Here is a 22,180-nt window from a genome sequence, read left to right as displayed (position 1 = left end):
TTAATACTCCTGGCGGGAGTCCTTAGAACATACAGAGATAACGAGTTTTGTACCGGAAAGCAGATGACGCTCGGCTCAACACTCCCCACTCCCCTCCGCCTCCGGGGCCGCACGAGCCCTGCGGGATCCCGGGACGAGGCTCCGCCCCGTCGGCCGCTGACCGGGATTGGCTCCCAGGGGCCGGCCCCTGGCCAATCAGGCGCGGGGGCGTTGCCCCCCTCCCCCGGGGCGGGGCTCCCGCCTCTCGCTTCCAGCTGCTCGGGTTCCAGGCGGCCCAGAAGCGACCCCTTTTTGCTCCCGGTGGGTGCTGGCCCTCGTCTCCCGACCCAGGGGTCCAGGCGGGACATGGCCACGGCCACTGTGGCAGCAGCAAGACGAGGCTTCTGCCGAGCCCGTCCGCTCCTCCTCCGGCGCGGTTACCAGACGGAGAAGGGCGTCTATGGCTACCGGCCGAGGAAGCCCGAGAGCCGGGAGCCCCGGGGCGGCCTGGCGCGCCCTCCAGGTCTGGGATAGGGCCGGGATCGTGGGCGCAGGGTCCGGGGAGGCAGCGGGCCTCCCCGACAGGCCTGAAGTGGGGTGCTGTTGTGGGGGAGGTGGGGCTTCTGGGGTCTGCAAAGTGTGCTCAGGCGGGTGGGGAGTAAGGGGAGGTGAGGGGCCCAAGGGAGGCAGGCATGGGTGTTGTCAGGGTCAGGGTCATAGTCTGTCGAGCCTCGGTAACTGGGGAATCTTGAGGTCGAGGTCTCGGCCTTGGTTCCACGCTTGGGTGATCTTCCCAGCGTTCGTGTTCCGACTGGTTTTGTGAGGCCTTGTCTTTTCTATTCCTTGGATGTAAACTTGTGGCAACTTAGCGCTTTGCGAAGGCGGGGCGGCGGGGAAAAAAAAAAAAACCTCCCAGCTCCTCGAGTTTACTCAAAGATACATTTCCAGGGCCATCTCGAAGGCTCGTGCGAGCAGAATGTGTGGGGATCACGACTGTACTGCGAGGGTGAAGGGGGCAGTTAGTTGGTGGTCTTGGACCACAGCATGGTATTAATTATTTGTAAATACTCCCTGACCTAACTAGCCTTTAACTTTAATTTCAGAGTTTTAAACTCCTTTCTGAATTTAGAAGTATGTTACTGGTGCTTTAATGGATTAGGAGAATGAATATCAGTTCTTGAGACCTCTCTTTGCATGCTCATGTGCAAGAGACCTATTTTGGGTATTTGGTTTTTGCTGCAAAATTGCCTATGTTTTCTTTTTTTTTAAATATTTATTTATTTATTAGAGAGAGACCGCTGCTCGCGCTGGTGAGTGAGGGGAGGAGCTGAGGGAGAGAATCTTCTAGCAGACTCCTCCTGAGTGTGATCCTGCCTCCTGGGGCGCCATGACCCATGAGATCATGACTGAGCCACCCAGGTGCCCCCAAAGTTGTCTATATTTAATCCTCACAGAGAAGAAGATGAATACAGACTGATTATTAGAGGAAGATCATTTGGAATCTTCAATCCAGCTATTAGGTTAACAATGAAGATCCTCTTCATCATATAAGAACCCGAACTTTGAATCTTATATTACGCATGGGGACCTCAGGGGACGTTAATAGTAAACCTGATTTCTGGCGCCTGGGTGGCTCAGTTGGTTAAGCGACTGCCTTCGGCTCAGGTCATGATCCTGGAGTCCCGGGATCGAGTCCCATATCGGGCTCCCTGCTCGGCGGGGAGTCTCCTTCTCCCTCTAACCCTCTTCCCTCTCGTGCTCTCTATCTCTCATTCTCTCTCTCTCAAATAAATAAATAAAAATCTTAAAAACAAAACAAAAAAAATAGTAAACCTGATTTCTGTCTCTTGGATGCAGTGGGATTTCTTTAGGGAAAGCATTTTGGCCAACTAGATTGTTAATCCCTTGAGGGTAAGACTATTGATGTCTTATTTCACTTTGCAAATCAAGTGTCAAGAATTTTATATGTCAATTATTCTCAAACGTTTAAGTGTATATTCAAATCACTTTGAGATGATTTTTATAAAATGCCAGTTCCTGGGGAGCCTGGGTGGCTCAGTCAGTTGATCATCTGACTCTTGATTTTGGCTTAGGTTGTGATCTCAGGGTCATGAGATGGAGCCCGGCATGGGGCTCCAAGCTCAGCAGGGAGTCTGCTGGAGGTGCTCTCCTACTCCCTCTACCCCTACCCCAGCGTGCTCTCTCTCTCAAATAAATAAATCTTTTCAAAAATAAAATGCCAGTTCCCAAGCATCCCCCCACCCCAGGGTTCTAATTCAGTGGTCTGAGATCTGGTTCAAAAATACAGATTTTTATCAGGCATCCCAGGTGATTCTCTAGCAGAAAGTTCATAGCCAGCTATGGCCAAATACTGTTACAGTCTTAAGGGATGTATATATAGGACATGTTCGACAATCTCTTCTTCATTTAAAATCATATTAGTGTGTACTCAGTGCACAATTATTGTGATCTTGTTTAAGATTGTTTCTCTCAATTGGGTCTCTATTTGACTTTTTTTTAAGATTTTATTTTTAAGTAATCTCCACATGCAAACATGGGGCTCGAACCTATAGCCCCATGATCAAGAGTTGCATGCTCCACGGACTGAGCCAGCCACGCGCCCCTCTATTTGATTCTTAATAACAGCCTGACAGCTGAAAACAGCCTTGCCTTGGAAAAACCTGGGCCAGTGTTTTTTTGTTGTTTAGTTTTTTGTTTTTTTTTAAAGATTTTCTTTTTATTTATTTATTTGAGAGAGAGAGATGGATAGTGACAGAGATAACGAGAGAGAGCACAAGCGGGGAGGAGAGGGAGAAGCAGGCTTCTGCTGAGCAGGGAGCCCAGCGTGGGGCTCGATCCCAGGACCCTGGCATCATGACCTGAGCCGAAGGCAGACACTTAACCAACTGAGCCACCGAGGCACCCCATGGGCCAGTGGTTTTTATTTTTTATTTTTATTTTTTTTTAAAGATTTTATTTATTTATTTGACAGAGAGAGACAGTGAGAGCAGGAACACAAGCAGGGGGAGTGGGAGAGGGAGAAGCAGGCTTCCCGCTGAGCAGGGAGCCCGATGTGGGACCCGATTCCAGGACCCTGGGATCATGACCTGAGCCGAAGGCAGATGCTTAACGACTGAGCCACCCAGGCGCCCGGGCCAGTGGTTTTTAACTGGAAGACTGTATCCAAATTATTTTGGGAGCTTTGGGCTGGTGTGGTTTGAAAATTATCTCTGGGGTTGATTTTATATATAAACCCTTCCCTCCCCCTTCATCACCAAATTGTCCACCCACCCCCCAGTAATGAATTTGCTCTACTGTGAGGTGCTTGGTGACCTTTGAAAAGTTCAGTATTGAGTTAGAACTGCAGGCCAATGGTGGCCTCTTGTGGTATTGGGAGGCAAGAGTGAAATCAGTGCCTGGGAACAATTGTTGCATGGTTATAGGATCTAGCTTAAGGAATTTTGTTGCTAAGGGCAATAATTTTCTTTTCATTCTTCTTATCTTTTAACTACTCTGAATAAGACTGAAAGGCAAGTAGACCACCCTGTAACTTTCTTCAAAATTACCGATGCATGCAGATCTTTGGCAGGTTTTTCTTCTCTCTGTTTCAGAATTTACTCCATTATTTTGTAGTGACTCTGTAGATCACTGTCTCCTACTAGGCTGGGTAGGAGAAAGGGGGAGGAGAGTTGGGTCTGTCACTTCGAGTAGCATCTCCCTGGCCAGAACTTGGTCAGTATATATCTGCGAAGGAGACTGGAAAGCATAATTTTTTAAAAATTTATTTATTTGTCAGAGAGAGAACACAAGCTGGGGGGAGGGGCAGGCAGAACAGGCAGAGGGAGAAGCATGCTCTCCACTGAGCAAGGAGCCTGAAACGGGGCTCGATCCCAGGACCTTGGGATCATGACCTGAGCTGAAGGCAGACGCTTAACCAACTGAGCCACCCAGGCGTCCCTGGAAAGCATAATTTTTATTTAGGGTGGCCAGGTACTAGCTAAAAATTATGTGGGGAAAATATTGGAAAAAAACTAGTAATCACCACACTCCACCCCTCTGACCATTCAAATAACCTAAGCTTTTCTTCCCATACATAGAATGTATTCACCTCCTTTCTCCTCCATTCGGTTTTTTTTTTTTTTTTAAGATTTTATTTATTTGTTAGAGAGAGCGCGTGGGCTAGAGAGAGAATGAGCAAGGGTACAAGCAGGGGGAGCTGCAGGCAGAGGGAGAAGCAGGCTCCCTGCTGAGCAAGGAGCCTGATGCGGGACTCCATCCCAGGGCACTGGGATCATGACCTGAGCCGAAGGCAGACGCTTAACTGACTGAGCCACCCAGGCGTCCCTCCTCCATTGGGTTCTTGACTGCGTCTCAAAGTCCCTTATGTCCGGAGAATGTAGAGTCCTCTCTGTCAGGGCTGGCCGGGTCTTCTCATGCTCTGGAATTTTATGAACTGCTACACACACCCTACTGACACATTCAGTATACAAAGAAAACTCTCATCTGGGAAAGGAAAGAGGGAACTACAGCAGTCACTATTCAAACCAGTTATCAAATCCTGTTGGAGGGGAATGATAAAAGCTCCTTGATGTGGCTACGTTGTAAGTTCACTACAGGCCCCTGGCTTTGCCTTCTGTCTTCCTTCAACCGTTGTCTTCTGTGGCCATCTCTGACGTGAACATTGGGGAGTGTGCCGTCCTTGGGAGCTGCATACCTTCCATAGCCCACTTTATTTTGGTAAGGTTAGGAGCCTGAGAGTTACTTTAGGGGTCATCAATTACAGGTATTTTTTATGACGAGAACTGGGATTTGTTTGGCAGTACAATTTTCTTTTTCTTTCTCTTTCTTTCTTTCTTTTCTTTCTTTTTTTTTCTTAAGGTTATTTGTTATTGTGAGGGGGGAGGGGCAGGGAGAGAGAATCCTGAAGCAGACTCCCTGCTGAGCACGGGATTCCATCCCAGGACACTGAGATCCTGACCTGAGCTGAAATCAAGAGCCGGTCGCTCAACCGACTGAGCTACCCAGGCGCCCAGCAGTACAATTTTCTTTTAACAGTCATAGGTCTGCAGTCTTTTTGCCTGTGGTCATTCTATGAACAAATTGCCTTCAGTCAAAGATCTTATCTAGACCTACTTTTTAAGCCTTGAAACCTCTGGTCTTTTATTTACTGCTTCTGTGCCCTACCCACTCAGCTCCCTAAACTTAATGTGCTTACCTTGAGACCATCTAAAATAATAGTGGGAAGGCAACACCCTTTATTGGACCTTGCAGGCTCAGCTGGCTCCCATTGTCTAAAAGTGTGCTTTCTAGAAGGTACTTGAGGAAGGGTTTGCCTGTTCTCTTATCTCCTGCTGAGGCAGCCTCTTCTGGAACCACCTTTTCTTTCTTTTTTTAGATTTTATTTACTTATTTGAGAGAGAGAGAGAGAACAACCCCGGGGGAAGGCAGACTCCCCGCTAAGCAGGGAGCCCCACATGGGGCTCGATACCAGGACCCCAGGATCATGACCTGAGCCAAAGGCAGACACTCGCTTAACCGACTGAGCCATCCAGGTATCCCTTGAACCGCCTTTTCTAAGTGCTTCTAATTTCCCAAACTTGCCAGGATCTGCCTTTTAGGTACAGAGGCCTCCTGTTAGCAGAGCTGAATTTCCCTCCCCGGGCTTTCCTGAAAGTGACAAGAAACCGTGATCACATGCTACTAAGCTACAGCCCCGTGGACATAAGTCTGCCCACAGGATATCACAGGGGACAGTTTTACTGCGTGTTTTGTCAGACAGCAGAACACAGTGCTCATTAGCTTTCTAGTCTGAAATGTCTGGTACCTGGCACCCACTGTCGGACTGCTAAGCCAACGTCCTGTGTATTTTAGGCTCTGGTACGGTAGCCACCCACCTCGGGTACCAAATTGTGTATTAGATAGGCTAAGTTCAAGGGCCATGTCAGAGACCTGGAATAACAGTGACTTAAGTAAGATGACCAAAGGTCTGAGCTGTTAAAACTGCTTTGCTCTGCAAAGCCATATGGGGTTCAAGCTCCTTCTGTGTTGTTTCTTCATCATCCTGTGGGTGTTGCTCTCTACTCTGGTCCGGAATGGGTCACCATTATATCCACAGTCTGGCCAGTAGGACAGAGGAAAGGGGGAAGAGAACACCTCTCCCTTTAAGGACAAGACCCAGAAGGTGCAGACATCACTGCTACTACCTTCTCACTCATCAGAACTTACTTACATGGTCAGCTGGCTGGCTGCCTGGGGGGCCGGGTCGTGTATCTTTATTCTGGGTGGCCATAATTCGACTGTCTGTTACTATGAAAGAGAAGGGAAAATGGATATCGGGAGTTGGGGGAGTCTCTGCCACAGATGAACTATAGAAATCTGGGGAAGCAACCCACCTTCAACTTTTTCACCTCATACTTCATATCAAATTTTGAGCACTGTGTTTCTCAAAGCCTTGCTTTCTTTCTGTTTTCACTATGGGGATCCTAGTCTAGGCCTTCAATTCTGGTCTGCTGAAAAAAAAAAAAAAGTTTAATTCAGGTGTTCCTAACCAAGGTCCATGGATCCGTATGAAAAAGTTTCAGAGGGTCTGTGGACTTTGCACAACTCTGTGTGTCTAGGCAAAGAGCCTGTAGGTTTCATTGAATTCTCAGAGAGATGCATGACTTCACAAAGATAAAACTGCTAGCCTCACTGGTATTAAAATTTGTAGCCTAGTTCCTGTCTGGCTTAGTCTAGTCTTTCTGAAACATTGGTTTCATTGAGTCGTTTTCTTTCTTTCTTTCTTTCTTTCTTTCTTTCTTTCTTTCTTTCTTTCTTTCTTTCTTTCTTTCTTTCTCTCTCTCTCTCTTTCTCTCTTTCTCTCTTTCTCTCTTTCTTTCTCTCTCTCTCTTTCTCTCTTTCTTTCTTTCTTTTTTTTCTTTGAGTCATTTTCTTAACTCAGATGTCCAAAGGCTCTACTTTGCCTCTCAGAACAAAATCCAGATTCTTTAGCTTAATATTCAATGCACTTCATGTTTCCTGACGCATTCTGCCTTCTTTCTTACCTCTCTCCAACATAAATTCCCCCACGTTCTTTATCCTATATGACTTTCCACTTCTTAGCCATCTCCATTCCCATCTCCTCCGTGACATCTGTCCAGACAACTCCAGCCTATCCTAATCTGAGCTCCTTCAACTCTCAGTATGGGACCCCTTGGACTCTACTGAACGTTTTATGACTGTGCAGTTTTGTGTAGGGACCATCCGCTCACATTGTAAGATCCTGCCTGGTGAAGACCTTGTCCTACATTCCTCTCAGCTCCACAGTTAACTGAATACTTATGAAATGATTTATTCCTACTGAGAAATGGAAATATGATTCTGTATATGCAATTTATTTATAACATTTAGTGCATTGAATTTTGCATGTATCGCCATAACACCGAGTATCAAGAAAGGAAGCACCTTTGAGATACATTGGGTAATGTACTGTATTACTATGTTTTAGAAAAAGTAATAATTTCTTTTTTACTGATGAACACAACGAAGACTTGCTGGGGTTTTTTTCTTAAGTTCCATTTAAGTGTGTACTTATGGTCAGTTCTATTAATTAGAACAGGAGTACATGGTTTAATTAACTAGCCGGCCAGTTGTCTTAAAAGGTACCCTCTTGGTTGAGAGGAATGATTGAGTTGGTGTGCTGGATCATGTATACAGCTTTTTGGTATTGGCAAAGTTAATCAAAGGACAAGCCCTACTGAAGATGGACACCTGGCATCCTCCCATAGGAAAGGTGACATAGTGAAGTGGGAGGAGGTATGATCAAAGTTGTGGTGCCTTGCTCCTCCTCTTTGCCCTTCCTTCATCAGCGTCCTTTCTTGAAATATTTATCTTGGCTGAAAATCAGTGCCTGCATAGGACGACTGCATCATTTGCTAAGACTTCCATTACATGGAGGCTTTAAGGAGATACTGAATTTGCTTCTAGTAACCTCTTAGATGGCAGTGGTTTCACTAGTTAAAATTTGACCTATGATTAGTGTTTTTTGTAGCTGGCTATTAGTAACAGCTTGTACTTTAGCCTCTGTAAACCTCAATTCAGGTAAGCTTGAATTTATTTATCAACAGTCCCAGTTGAAAATGGAAGAGTGCTGATTCATGAGTATAAGTTTAATTATGGAGGATTTGGATTGCAAAAAATGGCGGAAATTAGGGACCAGCAGAAGATGGGAGCTATAGGATTCCAAATAGTGTTGAGTGATTACTGAACTTGGCATTGAGCTTTAATGGTTGAAGTGAGGTTGTGGGTATGTTGCGTATTAGAAATAGTGGGAACCTTTACTGGAGTCATGGGAAAAGTAGTTGAAGAAAATCTTATTGCATTAGGGATTTTTAAAAATCTCAATAATTCTGGAATACAAATGCAGACCAAAAAAGGCTAATGACATTAGCTCTTGTACTTTTTTTTTTAAAGATTTCATTTATTTATTTGAGAGAGAGAGAATGAGAGACAGAGAGCATGAGAGGGAAGAGGGCCAGAGGGAGAAGCAGACTCCCCGCCGAGCAGGGAGCCCGAATGCGGGACTCGATCCCGGGACTCCAGGATCATGACCTGAGCCGAAGGCAGTCGCTTAACCAACTGAGCCACCCAGGCACCCTCTTGTACTTTAAAAAAATTTTTTAAAAACAATTTTTTTTAAAGATCTTATTTATTTATTTGAGAGAGAGAGAATGAGAGATAGAGAGCATGAGAGGGAAGAGGGTCAGAGGGAGAAGTGGACTCCCTGCTGAGCAGGGAGCCCGATGTGGGACTCGATCCCAGGACTCCAGGATCATGACCTGAGCCGAAGGCAGTTGCTCAACCAACTGAGCCACCCAGGCGCCCTGTGCTTTTTTTTTTTTTTTAATGTCCCAGTGATGTCCAGTTCTCTCATCCCTTTTGCTGTAGGCTCTGGACTTTCCTTTTCAATTTTTGATGTGGTATAATGGATAAAAGACTGGATTTGAAGTCAGATACGCTTGAGTTCAAATTCTACCTTCTTCACTACCTATGTGACATCTTGCAATGTCAGTTTACTCTTTGAGCCTTAGTTTACTCTTCTGCAGCTAAGGATACCTATTTCAGTGTTGTAAGAGTTAAGTGCTGTGTGTGAAACTCTGAGCACAGTGTGTAGCAGAAGTTAGTTCTTGGGGCGCCTGGGTGGCTCAGTCAGTTAAGCATCTGCCTTTGGCTCAGGTCAGGCTCCCAGGATCCTGGGATTGAGCCCTGCATTGGGCTTCCCTGCTAGGCAAGGAGTCTCCTTCTCCCTCTCCCTCTGCCCCTCCCCCCCTTGTGTGCGTGCGCATGCGCGTGCTCGCTCGCTCTCCATCAGACAAATAAATAAATAAAATTTTTTAAAAAAAGTTAGTTCTCGTTATCATAACTATCAATCTGTGACACTTACCTATCTTGGCAGTGATTTAGGAAAGGATCGGGAGAAAAACAGAAAGGACCAGAACCAGGATTTTTTTGTTTTGTTGTTGTTGTTGTTTTGTTTAGTGTTTTTTTTTAAGGAAGAAATACCCGGCGAAATAAATTTATTTAATAACGATACTGTGTTTGAGATGGAAAGAGAGGGTATGATATAAAATGAACTCGGTTGCACAGCCTAGGTCTGAGTTTGCTGTACAGAATATAGTACTGTGGTACAAAGTCTTGGTTTTCAGGTGGTTATCTGTGAAGTTCCTAAGCTGAAGCTGTGAGGCAGGCATCACATTTTAATGGGGTTCAGAGGGACTCCAATTATGAAATTCTCTTTCTTGGAGTCTTCAGTCATTTTATCCAACATTCCCACGTGCTATAAGCATATGCTGCCTTGAGTGGAAGATTATTGGATCTGATCTGGATATTTTAGGGGAGGCTACTTATGACCGGATGATGAGAAAGAACTCTACTGTCTTTACGTTTACGTACTAAGTTTAGTTTATTTGCCTGTGTACTTCATGATGGTTAGTATGAACCCTTCCCGAAAATCAAACCCTTTCGTGCCCCCGCTGTGCTTGCTTATGGAGAGAATAAAGTCACTGATGTAGATATCCCTGTCATATTTTTTTTTCACTCCCCTATTAGCCTAGGTTCTTTTGGTCACAAGCAACAGAAACCAACTGTGGCTATCTAACGCAAAGAGGGGACTTTATTTGAAAGATACAAGGGTATCTCCCAGAACCGAAGGATATGTGCAGCAACCAAGACTCAGTGGGGGGAAGAAGACCAGAACTAACTCAGGGAATATTGGCAAAAGCTGCGCATGGGCCCACAGGGCGCAGCTGTTAATGTACTCAGCTCCTCTGCCCCCCATAATGTGAGTCGGCGGTCCTCGAGACCACCCCCACATTTGGAGATTCACCAGAAAGACTCATGGCACTCAGCCTATAGTTGTATTCATGGCTCAGATTTTTTTTTTTTTTTTTTTTTTTTTGAGCACAAGAGGGAAGAGGGGCAGAGGGAGAAGCAGACTCCCCGCTGAGCGGGGAGCCTGATGCGGGACTCGATCCCAGGACTCCAGGATCATGACCTGAGCCGAAGGCAGTCGCTTAACCAACTGAGCCACCCAGGCGCATGGCTCAGATTTATCACAGTGATGTAATAAGGATACATAGCGGGATCATAATGGGAAAAGGCACCTCTGGAGCCACCTTTGTGCAGGCTTTCTTATACTCTCTCCCCCATGAGGAGTGATACGGAATGCTCTCCTCTTCAAGTAACATAAACACAGTAATAGATGTGCGATGCTGCTAACCTGGAAGTCCATTAGAAGCTCTGCACCCAAGGTTTTTATCGGCAGATGTTCATGTAAGCATCCTCTGCATGTGCCAAAATTCCAGACTTCCAGAAGGAAAGCAGGTGTTCAGCATAAACCACATTGTTTGCGCAAACAGGAGGCATAGTGAACCACCCTTATCTCCCAATCCCAGGTCATAAAGTCCGGAAAGATTAAATCGGACCCACCTCGACTCTGGTGTCTTTGCAATCCGTCAATTGGGAGGGAGGCAGAAGGGAATGAGATGGATATGGCCTCGGGAACCCACTTCCTGGAATGGGAGGATGCAGTTCTCAGAAAAGAGGGGCTCTAAGGAAGAAGGATCCGCAGCAGCTCTTGTACTGTACATCTGAGGGCCCTGGAAAACTTTCCTCCTGAGGGTTCTGTGACTCTTATAATACGCTGACTCTCAGGACTTCACTCAGTTCATAACAAATGTTTCTTGAGCTTCTGCTCTGTGCCAGTCTCTTGAGCCAGAAGCCTGCCTTCAGTATCTTCCATTTCATTTTGAAGAAGAGTTGTGTATATGTGCTGTTGTTTTCCCTATTCTCTGTGGCATCTTAAGGATTTAAACACCAAATTAAATTCTTCTGAACTTCTATAGATACCCTAAGTACTAAATTGTTTGGGTGGTATGATGCCTAACATGAAGATACTCATTTTTCTTTTACAGTAATCCCTTGGTTTATTTATACAGTGATAGGAAGTTATTTTTATGAGAAATATATATATTCAATTGCGATGCTCGCATCCTTTTAAATCTTTAAATTTCACTATTTGCTACAAAAATAATACAGGTGAAGCACTTTTATCCAGTGCATTTGAAACTAGAACACATTAATTTCATGTCAGTTAATTTCAAAAAGGGTTATTAAAGCAAGGAGTATGATAAAGAAATGAGAGATGCTTTAAGTATTTTAACATAATTTATTTTTTTGTGTCTGCAAATTTTTAAAATTAAGAGCACTTACGGAAGTAATCTGAATACAACGTCTCTCTAGATTTTTATGATTTTCCCCCTAATATTTTACTTTCTCCCACAGCGACAGCCATAGGAACAAATATAACTGATTCTTACAGGCAAGAGGTCCACTGGTGGGGACAGGTATGCCAGGTGCACTGGAGAAAACCTACTAATCAAAAGTTTTCAGGGGCACCTGGGTGGCTCAGTCGGTTAAGCATCTGCCTTTGGCTCGGGTCATGATCTCAGGATCCTGGGATTGAGTCCCACATCCGGCTCCTTGCTCAGCGGGGAGCCTGCTTCTCCCTCTCCCTCTGTCTGATGTTCCCCCTGCTTGTGCTCTCTCTCTCTGTCAAAATAAATAAATAAAATCTTAAAAAAAAAAAAAGCTTTCAGAGTGCAGGAGGCAACAAGTCAGTTAAATGGATACAATTTAAATTAAAGAGCTCTATACATGTTCACTGTGGAAAACTTAGTAAATATGATAAGCAAAAAACCAAAAATCAGGAATTTTAATATAGAATAATCCCTAAGTTTTTGGTCTACTTCCCTTGCATATATGAAATATATATACACACATACATATATATGAAGTATATAGATACTAATATGCTATATAGACTATGTAATGAAATATGCATTATGTGTTATACACATACACTTTAACAAAGAACAGCCTCATGCTATATATACTGTTTATAGTCTTTTTTCATCTACATATACTGACACTTTTCCGTTAAGCTTCTCCTACAACATTGTTTTGTAATGGCTGTTGGCAAACGGAGATTAGTTGACAACACTGTGTCGTTGTGCCTCAGAGGACCAGAGGTTTGCAGAGTTAGAACACTAACATTTCAGGGCGCCTGGGTGGCTCAGTCCTTAAGCGTCTGCCCTCGGCTCAGGTCCTGGGATCGAGCCCTGCATCGGGCTCCCTGCTCGGCGGGAAGCCTGCTTCTCCCTCTCCCACTCCCCCTGCTTGTGTTCCCTCTCCGGCTGTCTCTCTCTCTCTCTCTGTCAAATAAATAAATAAATAAAATCTTTAAAAAACCCCAAACAACACTAACGATTCAGGAATGCGAAACGATAGGGGAATGTCCCATGAGGAACTAGGAGGCTTCGACTCCACCTTCAATACCTGAGAGGTGGGTGTGGTGATGAGTAGCTTCACCTCCTGCTGTCCTCCGGGGGCTGGGGGGGGGGTGGGGGGCGAGCAGTTTCCAGTTAGGACAGGGGTATAAGGAAAGTTTAAAGAAGAGGGTAGGAATGCAGAGAGGTTTGTTAATCATGGAGCAGAATTCCAGAGGTGACAATGGAAGGATCTGGGAGGCAGAGGGAAGGGATACGGGATTGGGTCTGCCAGAAGAAACCAGAGCAATGGAAGGAGGGTCCGAGAGAAAACAGATTGCCAGGCTGGGTGTAGGATGTACCTAGAGGTGCGGAGGGGACGGACCTCTTTCTCTGGCTCAGCCAGAATAGCAGTGGCCATGTGTTCTTGGGAGTGAGCAGCATACCTTGCCCCGATGCCCATGCCACTGCTCTAGAGTAGCATGAAAAGTCTGGTGGGCGGTGACCTCTGTGAGCTGACTGTGAGTTCACTAAGAGAATGTTTTCAACAGGGCTACTAATTTGAGAACAGTGACGGTAACCCTACATATTTACTATTGGACTTGTCCCGCTAGAGGTGTAGTTTTGTACACGTTACTAGAAGCTGCGGAAAGTGCAGCAGATCACCCTGCAAGAGAAAACAGCCTGAGAAAAAGGCTCTGGGCAGACCTGCAGAGCACTAATATTTTAGAGATGGGCAAAGAAGAGGAGCTCCCGGCAAATGACTGAGGTTGAGTAGCCAGTGAGTTAGGAGAAAAGCGGGATCTTGCAAACAGAGCCCAGGAAAGAATGTGGGGTTTTTTTTTTGTTGTTGTTGTTCTGTTGTGTTTTGTTTTTGGGGGGGGTAGGAAGAATGTGTTTTTAAGGAGTGGCCATTGGGGACAATGCTTTGGACATGGTCTGTCTGGATTTTAGCCACAAATCTGAAGGTTTCCTACTTCATAACACAGCAGTTGAGAACTTCAGTAGGATTCGGAATAGAACCCTATAGCAATTCATATAACTACCCTCCAGACTGAAATCAGTTCATTTACTTGTTTTGATTGATGAGTTTTATTAGTTTATTAGACATAGTATGGAACCTCCTAACTGTTGTATTAGTGCAAACGTATCTTTTACATATTCATTTCATCTCTGTTCTTTCCTGTGAGCCTGCAATCCTCTGACTACAAACCCAAGCACATGTGTAGCTCCTTGCATGGCAATAAATATTCATGAAATGGTCATTAAATCGTTCAAAATATGCTAACAATTTTCTCTGGGTTCTAAGAAGAAAAACACAAACTGAAAAAATGTTCAGAAAATGTGTGCCCTCAAGAGCAGATCTGCTTATCTTCAGAGATTTACACTCAGTTTGTAAGGTTGCCTTGATTAACTGAAGGTGAATTGAGTGTGGGCGTGAAGGATTTTTTTTTTCTTTAAAATTTGGAAGAACTTCCATGTGAAAAAGGGAAGAAAAGCAGTTTTTGGCTCAATATAAAATCACCAGTTGGATTCATTGAGAGAGAATGCCTCTCCTCCAAGCCGAGACTTAAGGGAACCACTCATTTAGGGCTTTATAAAGGGGATTTTTTTGTTTTGTTTTTGTTTGTTTGTTTGTTTGTTTGCATTATGTGAGTGACAAGATCATTTTAAAGATCTTTTTCTAGTGTAAGATTTCATGAGTCTATGAAATAACTAGGTACCTAGCCTTTAAGAAATAGAGAAGGAAATATAACATTGATTTTGTAGTTCTACCTATTTCTATTTTTTTTTTAAGATTTTATTTATTTATTTGACAGAGAGAGAGTTAGCGAGAGCAGGAACACAAACGGGGAGAGGGAGAAGCAGACTCCCCGCTGAGCAGGGAGCCCGATGCGGGGCTCCATCCCAGGACCCTGGGATCATGACCTGAGCCGAAGGCAGACGCTTAACGACTGAGCCACCCAGGCGCCCCTATTTCTATTTTTTATGTAAAATATATATTTTTAAAGATTTTATTTATTTATTTGCCAGAGAGAGAGAGAGAGCATGAGTGTACAAGCAGGGGGAGCGGCAGGCAGAGGGAGAAGCAGGTTCCCCACTGAGCAGGGAGCCCGATGCTGGACTTGATCCCAGGACCCTGGGATCATGATCTGAGCGGAAGGCAAACGACTGAGCCACCCAGGCATCCCTTTTTATGTAAAATATTTAAAAATCTCAAATAATTAAGAGAACTATAATTATCCAGAATCTCAGCCTTCTAACAATTCTTCTCAGTTTGAGGTGTTTCCTTTTACGATCTATCAATGGGCATAGTTGTTTTTACAAAGGTACACTCATAGTTCTGTCTCCTTTTTTTTTTTTTCCTAGTGACTTTAGCTATCATGAGATAAATTTAAAGAAGTAAGTGTGTTTTCTTGGATTGTGGTAGTCTTTAATCCTGAGATGTGGTGGGTAGGAGCAATGCATTAAAAAAGTCTAAGCCTGCAAAGACTTACTTGAAAAAACTGATTTTTTTTTTTTTTTTTTGGTTTGTGGGTGTTTCCTAAATTGTTTGTACTGTTTTCTTTCCCCCTTGAATTAGTTGATCATGGCCTTGCCAGATTGGTGACAATATACTGTGAACATGGTCATAAAGCTGCCAAAATCAACCCCCTCTTCAGTGGACAAGCCTTGCAGGAGAATGTGCCTGAAATCCAAGCTCTTGTGCAGACCCTGCAGGGACCCTTTAATACCACAGGTAAAGCTCTTTGACACTGACTGTCCATGTGACAGTTAACTGCCAACACGAGGTAGGGCTCCTTTCTCTGTTCTTGAAGAATCCACATGCCCACTGGAGCTGCGGCTTCCAGGGGATGTGAGTTGACAGTGAGGGGCACATTCAAGCACTAAGATGACCTGTCTTGAGGTTCTAGAATAGTCTTTCAATAGGGCCCATTTCCTCTGAGTTTAAAAACATATTCACCAAAGAAGACATACAAATAGCCAACAGATATATGGAAAGGTATTCAGTATCACTTATCATCAGGGAAATGCAAATCAAAACCATAATGAGCTATTATCATCTCACACCAGTTAGAACAGCTATTAAAAAGACACCAGATAACAAGTGTTGGTAAGGATGCGGAGAAAAGGGAGCCCTCGTGCACTGTTGGTGGGAACGCAAGTAGGTATAGCTACTGTGGAAAACAATTTAGAGGTTCCCTCAAAAAATTAAAAATAGAATTACCATATGATCCAATAATCCCACTTCTGAGTATTTATCCAAGGGAATTGAAATCAGGATCTTGAAGAGTTATCTGTATTCTCATGTTTATTGTGTAATTATTAGAATAGCCAAAATCTGGAAACAACCAAAATGTCCATCGTTGGACGAATGAATAAAGAAATGCAGTGGAGGGGCACCCGGCTGGCTCAGTTGGTAGAGCATACAACTCTTGCTCTTGGGGACATGAGTTCAAGCCCCACACTGGGCGTAGAGCCAACTTAAAAAAAAAAAAAGAAAGAAAATGCAATATATGTACAGAATGGACTATTATTCAGCCTTAAAAAAGGAGGAAATCCTGCCATTTGGGATAACATGGATGAACCTTGAGGGTATTATGCTAAGTGAAATAAAACCAGTCACAGAAGGACAGATACTGCATGATCCCACTGTATGAGGAGTCTAAAGTAGTCAAATTCGTGCTTGCTTCAGCAGCACAGATACTAAAATTGGAGCGATATAGAGAGGATTGACATGGCCCCTGCGCAAGGATAGCATGCAAATTCATGAAGCATTCTGTATTTAAGAAAAATAATGAAATAAAATAGTCAAACTCCTCGAACCAGTAGAATAATGGTTCCCAGGGTCTGGAGAGGGGTGGGAAAGGGAAGGTGTGGGTCAAAAGGTACAAAGTTTCAGTTATGAAAGATAATTAAGTTCTGAAGATCTATACAACACCGGGGGCTTATAGTTAACAATATCATATTGTATACTTAAAACTTTGGTAAGAAAACAGATCTTATGGTCAGTGCTCTTTCCACAAAAGAAAATAAGTTGTTTCAAAAATGAGTAAAAAAATTCCAAGTCCTGAAATAAAAATAAAAGTCAGACTCCCATTATGTGCCAGACACTTTATATCCATTATGTCAATTAATTCTCATACCTACTGCCTAAAGAAGTTACTGATAGGAAAACAGACACTCAGAGAACTTAAGCAGCTCATAGCGAGAAAGTGGCAGAGGTAAGGTGACAACCCACATCACCTTCCATTTCTGCAGCCTGAACTTTTTCTGCCTTTTTTCTTGCCCCTGGGAACTTAAAGTTGGGGATGGATAACCCGTCAGGATCCTGGGCTCCTACCTCATGTCATATTTTATTTTACTTTTTATTTTATTTTATTTTATTATTTTAATTTTTATTTATTATTATTATTATTTGTTAAAGATTTTATTTATTTATTTGAGAGAGAGAATGAGAGAGAGCACATGAGAGGGGAGAGGGTCCGAGGGAGAAGCGGACTCCCCGCTGAGCAGGGAGCCCGATGCGGGACTCGATCCCGGGACTCCGGGATCATGACCCGAGCCGAAGGCAGTCGCTTAACCAACTGAGCCTCCCAGGCGCCCTTATTTATTATTTTTAAAGATTTTATTCTTAAGTAATCTCTCTACCCAACACGGGGCTCAAATTCCTAGCCCCGAGGTTGAGAGTTACACGCTCTTAGGACTGAGCCAGCCAGGTGACCCTCATGTCATTTTTTTAAAGTTAATCTTAAGCCAGTGTCAAATTCTGGTACATGCATCAATTAGTAATGTCTGGTAATTTATTGCAGTGTAATAAACCATTCCAAAAGGTAGTGACTTTTAAGGGCACAACAATTTTGTTACCTTTCAGTTCTAGGATTTGACTGGACTCAGCTAGGTAATTCTCAGTTCAGAGTCTCTGAGACAAGAATCTATGCTACTATCATAACTTAAAGGGCCCGTCAGGAGTGGAAAAGCTGTGTCATCCCTGTCCCCTTGTTGTGCCTTATTCTTGCTGAGTCTACATACAGGTCCCTGATACTGTGTCAACTCATACATCCATAACTTTGCATGGAATACCCTTCCATCTACCTGATCAACCTAGCACAGTCCTGTTGATTTTTAAGCATTCAACAGGCACCGCCTGCGCTGCAAGGCGGAGCTACCCAGAGCTTTAGCCGTTTTAAAGTATACACTTCAGTGGCATTAAGTATATCCACAGTGTTGTGCAACCATCAAGTTAGTTCCAGAACATTTTTATCACCCCAAAAGGAAATCTTGTGCCTACTTAGCAGTTACTCCCCATTTTGCCGTCTCCCCAGTCCCTGGCAACCACGAATCTCCTTTCTGTTTCTATAGATTTGCCTATTCTTGACATTCTGTATAAATAAAGTCACAGTATGTGGCCTTTTGTGTCTGACTTTTCTCACTTAGCATAACGTTTCCAAGTTTCACCCATATTGTAACATAAATTGGTACTTTATTCCTTTAGGTGGCTGAATCATATTCCATCGAATGGCTACATCACATTTGGTTTATCCTATCAATGGACATTGGGTTATTTCCTATCTCATGTAATCTTAGCAACTCTCCCCTGAGGTGCTTTGACTGTTCCCGTTTTATAGCTTAAAATGGGAGGCAGAGAAGCCAAGCAACACACAAAGCAATATCTATAACTTGAATGGTCAGTCAGTATCAAAGAGCTGAAGTTTATTGTAAGAAACCATAAGCAATAATAAAGTAGGTGTGTAGGTTTAGGCAAATGACTGATAATTGATTTGGTGCTGAGCTATTGATAGATTACAAACCTTCCCTTGTTTTGACTGAGGGTTGGGTAGATTTCCTTTTACCTTAAAATATTGCTTTGCTATCAATATTAATTCACATTAAGACCAACTCTTCAATGGTAGAATTGCTTTATAGCTATTAATAAGACTTGAACATTTGGGAAGATATTTCAGATAAAGGTAGGACCTCTGATTTCTAGCTATAAAGCAGATGAATGTCAGGTTCCAATTTTTATTTTGAAATTACAATAGAATCAAAATCTGGCATAAAGCAAAGATTTAATTCCCTCTCCTAGTATGACTACTTCATGGCCTTTGACCATATTTCTAGTTTTGCCTTTAGAAAAATCTAGATAGCCATTGATGATGACCCGAGTTATCCAGAACAAAATGCTCTGAATTGAAATATTTTGTATGTTCTATAATTAATTATGTGGTTGATTGCTTTTTAAAATGATCCCTTTGATTCCATTTTGTAGGATTATTGAACATGGGGAAGGAGGAGGCCTCTCTTGAGGAAGTATTGGCCTATCTCAACCAAATCTACTGTGGGCAGATTTCTGTTGAAACCTCCCAACTTCAGAGCCAGGAGGAGAAAGACTGGTTTGCCAAGCGATTTGAAGAACTGAAAAAAGAGACTTTTAGCACAGAAGAGCGAAAACACCTGTCAAAACTAATGCTAGAATCTCAGGTATAAAAGTACCAGCTAATATCAATGGAGTAGGATGGCTCATTTTCTATAAAAGATACATAAATATTGAAGAGAGGGAATTAAAGCATTTACTTACCCCAGATATCCCCTTGCCTCAACACAACAGGCAATATAACACACACCACTTGGTTCTAAGTAGAAAAAAGTAGATCACCAAACACCAGAGCTACTGGTTCTCCTCTGAGTCAAAATACTTTTTATGTATTTGCCTATTCACTCTCTAAAAGACTGCAAAATCCTTAAGATCTCTTTCTGTTACCTCAAGTGATCAGAGAAAGCTATGCGTGAAAGCTCTTGGTACAAGTAAATGGAATTGAATCTGTCAGGGCTCGGATCAGGCTCCGGCATGTCAAGATGACAAACTATTCCCAGTCATTTGGATAGTTGGATGGCTTGCCCACCTTGATGAGATAGTACTGTAGAGCCGGCTACTAAAACTCAGGGGCTAGGAGGGGCGGAATCGAAGGCCCAGCCCTTGCTTTAGAAGAACACATGCCTTCCCCCCGCCCACCCCCCAGAGGAATACATTCTAAGAGGCTTTCTCTGGGGCTAAGTTATTCTACCACCACGTTATTTTCTCTGCATTCCCACTGCTGCCTGGCGTCCTTGGCAAGGTGTTGCTGCCATGCTCCGGACTAATTAACGCCTGTCTCTGGAGTATGTCATGAAGGGGCATTGCCGCAGCCGCTTGAAGTAGTATAGGGTCTTCCCACAACACTCATAAACGTGTCTGACTTGGACCTGAGTAGCTGGCTCTCTTCCTGCAACAGATGTGTCTGACGTGATGTTCCACAGGAGTTTGACCACTTTTTGGCCACCAAGTTTGCCACAGTGAAGCGGTATGGGGGTGAAGGAGCCGAAAGCATGATGGGCTTTTTCCACGAGTTGCTGAAAATGTCAGCCTACAGCGGGATAACGGATGTGATTATTGGCATGCCCCACAGAGGGAGGCTTAATTTATTGACAGGCCTTCTGCAGTTCCCTCCAGAGGTAAGATACTTTGATGCACAATTGACTGTAACAGAATAGAACTGATAGTAATAATTCCTTTTAGAAATCTGAGTAAACATCTGCGCAGTTGGTCCAAGAGGTAGCCTAATGAATTGTTGGACAGATCTGGTATTGGGGTTGATTTTCTGTGTCCTCTTATATGGATTCTTTCTTCTCTCGGGGAAGCTAAAGTTCAGTTTGTTTTCTCAAGGATGACGTGAATACATAATTTCTGTTCTTTGAAGCACGCTTCCCTAATTTAATAGAAATCGTTCAAGCAAACATTAAGATCTGTGCAATTATTTATAATTTTACCTTCCAAGAAGTCCATTTTACCTTCCAATTATGTGCAGAGTTTATACTTAGCATACTGTACTAAAACTAATAATACATTGTTTTCCTGGGAGACCACCACATGAGAAGTTTTATAGGTAAGTGGATCTTGGTGTTCCTGTTCCGTCCAACTCAGCTGCTCTATCAGTCTCTCAAAAGACTGGAGAGTTAGGGCTGCAGATTTTTTTTTTTTTAAAGATTTTATTTATTTATTTGAGAGAGAGAATGAGAGAGAGAGAGAGCATGAGAGGGGGGAGGGTCAGAGGGAGAAGCAGACTCCCCACTGAGCAGGGAGCTGGATGTGGGACTCGATCCCAGGACCCTGGGATCATAACCTGAGCCAAAGGCAGTCGCTTAACCAACTGAGCCACCCAGGCGCCCCTGGGCTGCAGATTTAATGTCCGGGAATATCAGAGTGACTTGCAGTTTAATCAGATCGTGGCTGCTATGTGTGGATAAACCTCACTACTGATCTTGGCCAGGAGATTAAAAGTAATTCTAAGTGTTAAAGGGACTATGAGAGTTAATGGAGTGAATAGAGCCCACGGAAGGATGTTTACCCTTAAACCACTAGAAAGTACACATGACGTCATGTCTTGGGGCCAAGCTTTACCACTGTTTCTCGGACCTCAGTTTTTCTCATGCGAGAGAGATTGATAATCAGCTCTTGAAAGACAATATTTTCGAAAAGGCAGACAACAGAATAAAGTGATTGACAGATGGAGGAATGTCCTTAAACACAGGCAGAAATCCCTAAACCAGAAATTGCATTCCGAAAATACTGCAGACAAAAACATGACTCAAAGATGCTGGATTATAAATGATCATATTTGTGAGAAACATGGATGTACCCATACTAAGTATGTGTGCTCCTATTTGTCAATAGGTCAGTAAGAAGCTTTTGGGTTATTCAAACCATTGGATAAATGAGGATAACATGCTGTTTTTGGTAACTACCTTGGCCTGAGACCCGGCTTCGTTACTTACTAGCTGAGGACCTTGACCAATTTAGTTAATTTCTCTTGCTTGTGCATTTTAAAAATGGGTAGTAATGGTTATATCTAGGTAGACTGAAAATGAAGTGAAATTGGACAGCAGAATTTTTTAGGCATGACTTGAGCTAATCCTGGATGTCATCTTGTGTCTAAATGGGATTATGTTCTATTCTATCATTTTCCTGTCTACCTCTTTATTTTTTAAAGATTTTTTTTTTAGAATTTATTTATATATTTATTTGACAGAGAGAGAGAGAGCACATGCACTAGGGAGCATAAGCAGGGAGGGGCAGAGGGAGAGGGAGAAGCAGACTCCCTACTGAACAGGGAGCCCAACTCGGGGCTGGATCCCAGGACTCTGGGATCATGACCTGGGCTGAAGGCAGATGCTTAACCGACTGAGCCACCCAGGCGCCCCAAAGATCTTATTTATTTAATTGAGAGAGAAAAAGAGAGCATGAACGGGGAGGGGGGAAGGGGCAGAGGCAGCCTCTCCACCTGAGCAGGGAGCTCGACACGGGGCTTCATCCCAGGACCCTGGGATCATGACCTGAGCTGGAGGCAGATGCTTAAACA

The 22,180-nt window shown here is 43.5% G+C and overlaps 1 protein-coding gene and 1 non-coding gene across 2 annotated transcripts in view; both read left to right on the top strand.

Moving 5' to 3' along the window:
* The first annotated feature begins 238 nt into the window (after positions 1 to 238).
* The window catches only part of DHTKD1 (dehydrogenase E1 and transketolase domain containing 1), a 55,426-nt gene continuing 33,484 nt past the window's right edge, over positions 239 to 22,180 (top strand). The window contains exons 1-4 of the mRNA XM_028114711.2: positions 239 to 502; positions 15,367 to 15,522; positions 19,054 to 19,265; positions 20,082 to 20,276. Coding sequence (XP_027970512.1) covers positions 346 to 502; positions 15,367 to 15,522; positions 19,054 to 19,265; positions 20,082 to 20,276 — 720 coding nt within the window. The 5' untranslated portion in view covers positions 239 to 345. The remainder of the gene's footprint in view (positions 503 to 15,366; positions 15,523 to 19,053; positions 19,266 to 20,081; positions 20,277 to 22,180) is intronic.
* On the top strand, positions 16,467 to 16,573 carry LOC114217786 (U6 spliceosomal RNA). Its single transcript, XR_003611053.1, has one exon. It is a non-coding gene; the product is annotated as a U6 spliceosomal RNA (small nuclear RNA).

This window comes from Eumetopias jubatus, unplaced genomic scaffold (assembly GCF_037043125.1).
Source record: "Eumetopias jubatus isolate StellerSeaLion01/CBP00866 unplaced genomic scaffold, mEumJub1_p1.0 scaffold_8, whole genome shotgun sequence".
In the NCBI taxonomy this organism is placed as follows: Eukaryota; Metazoa; Chordata; class Mammalia; order Carnivora; family Otariidae; genus Eumetopias; species Eumetopias jubatus.
This window is presented reverse-complemented; position numbering and strand designations above follow the sequence as displayed.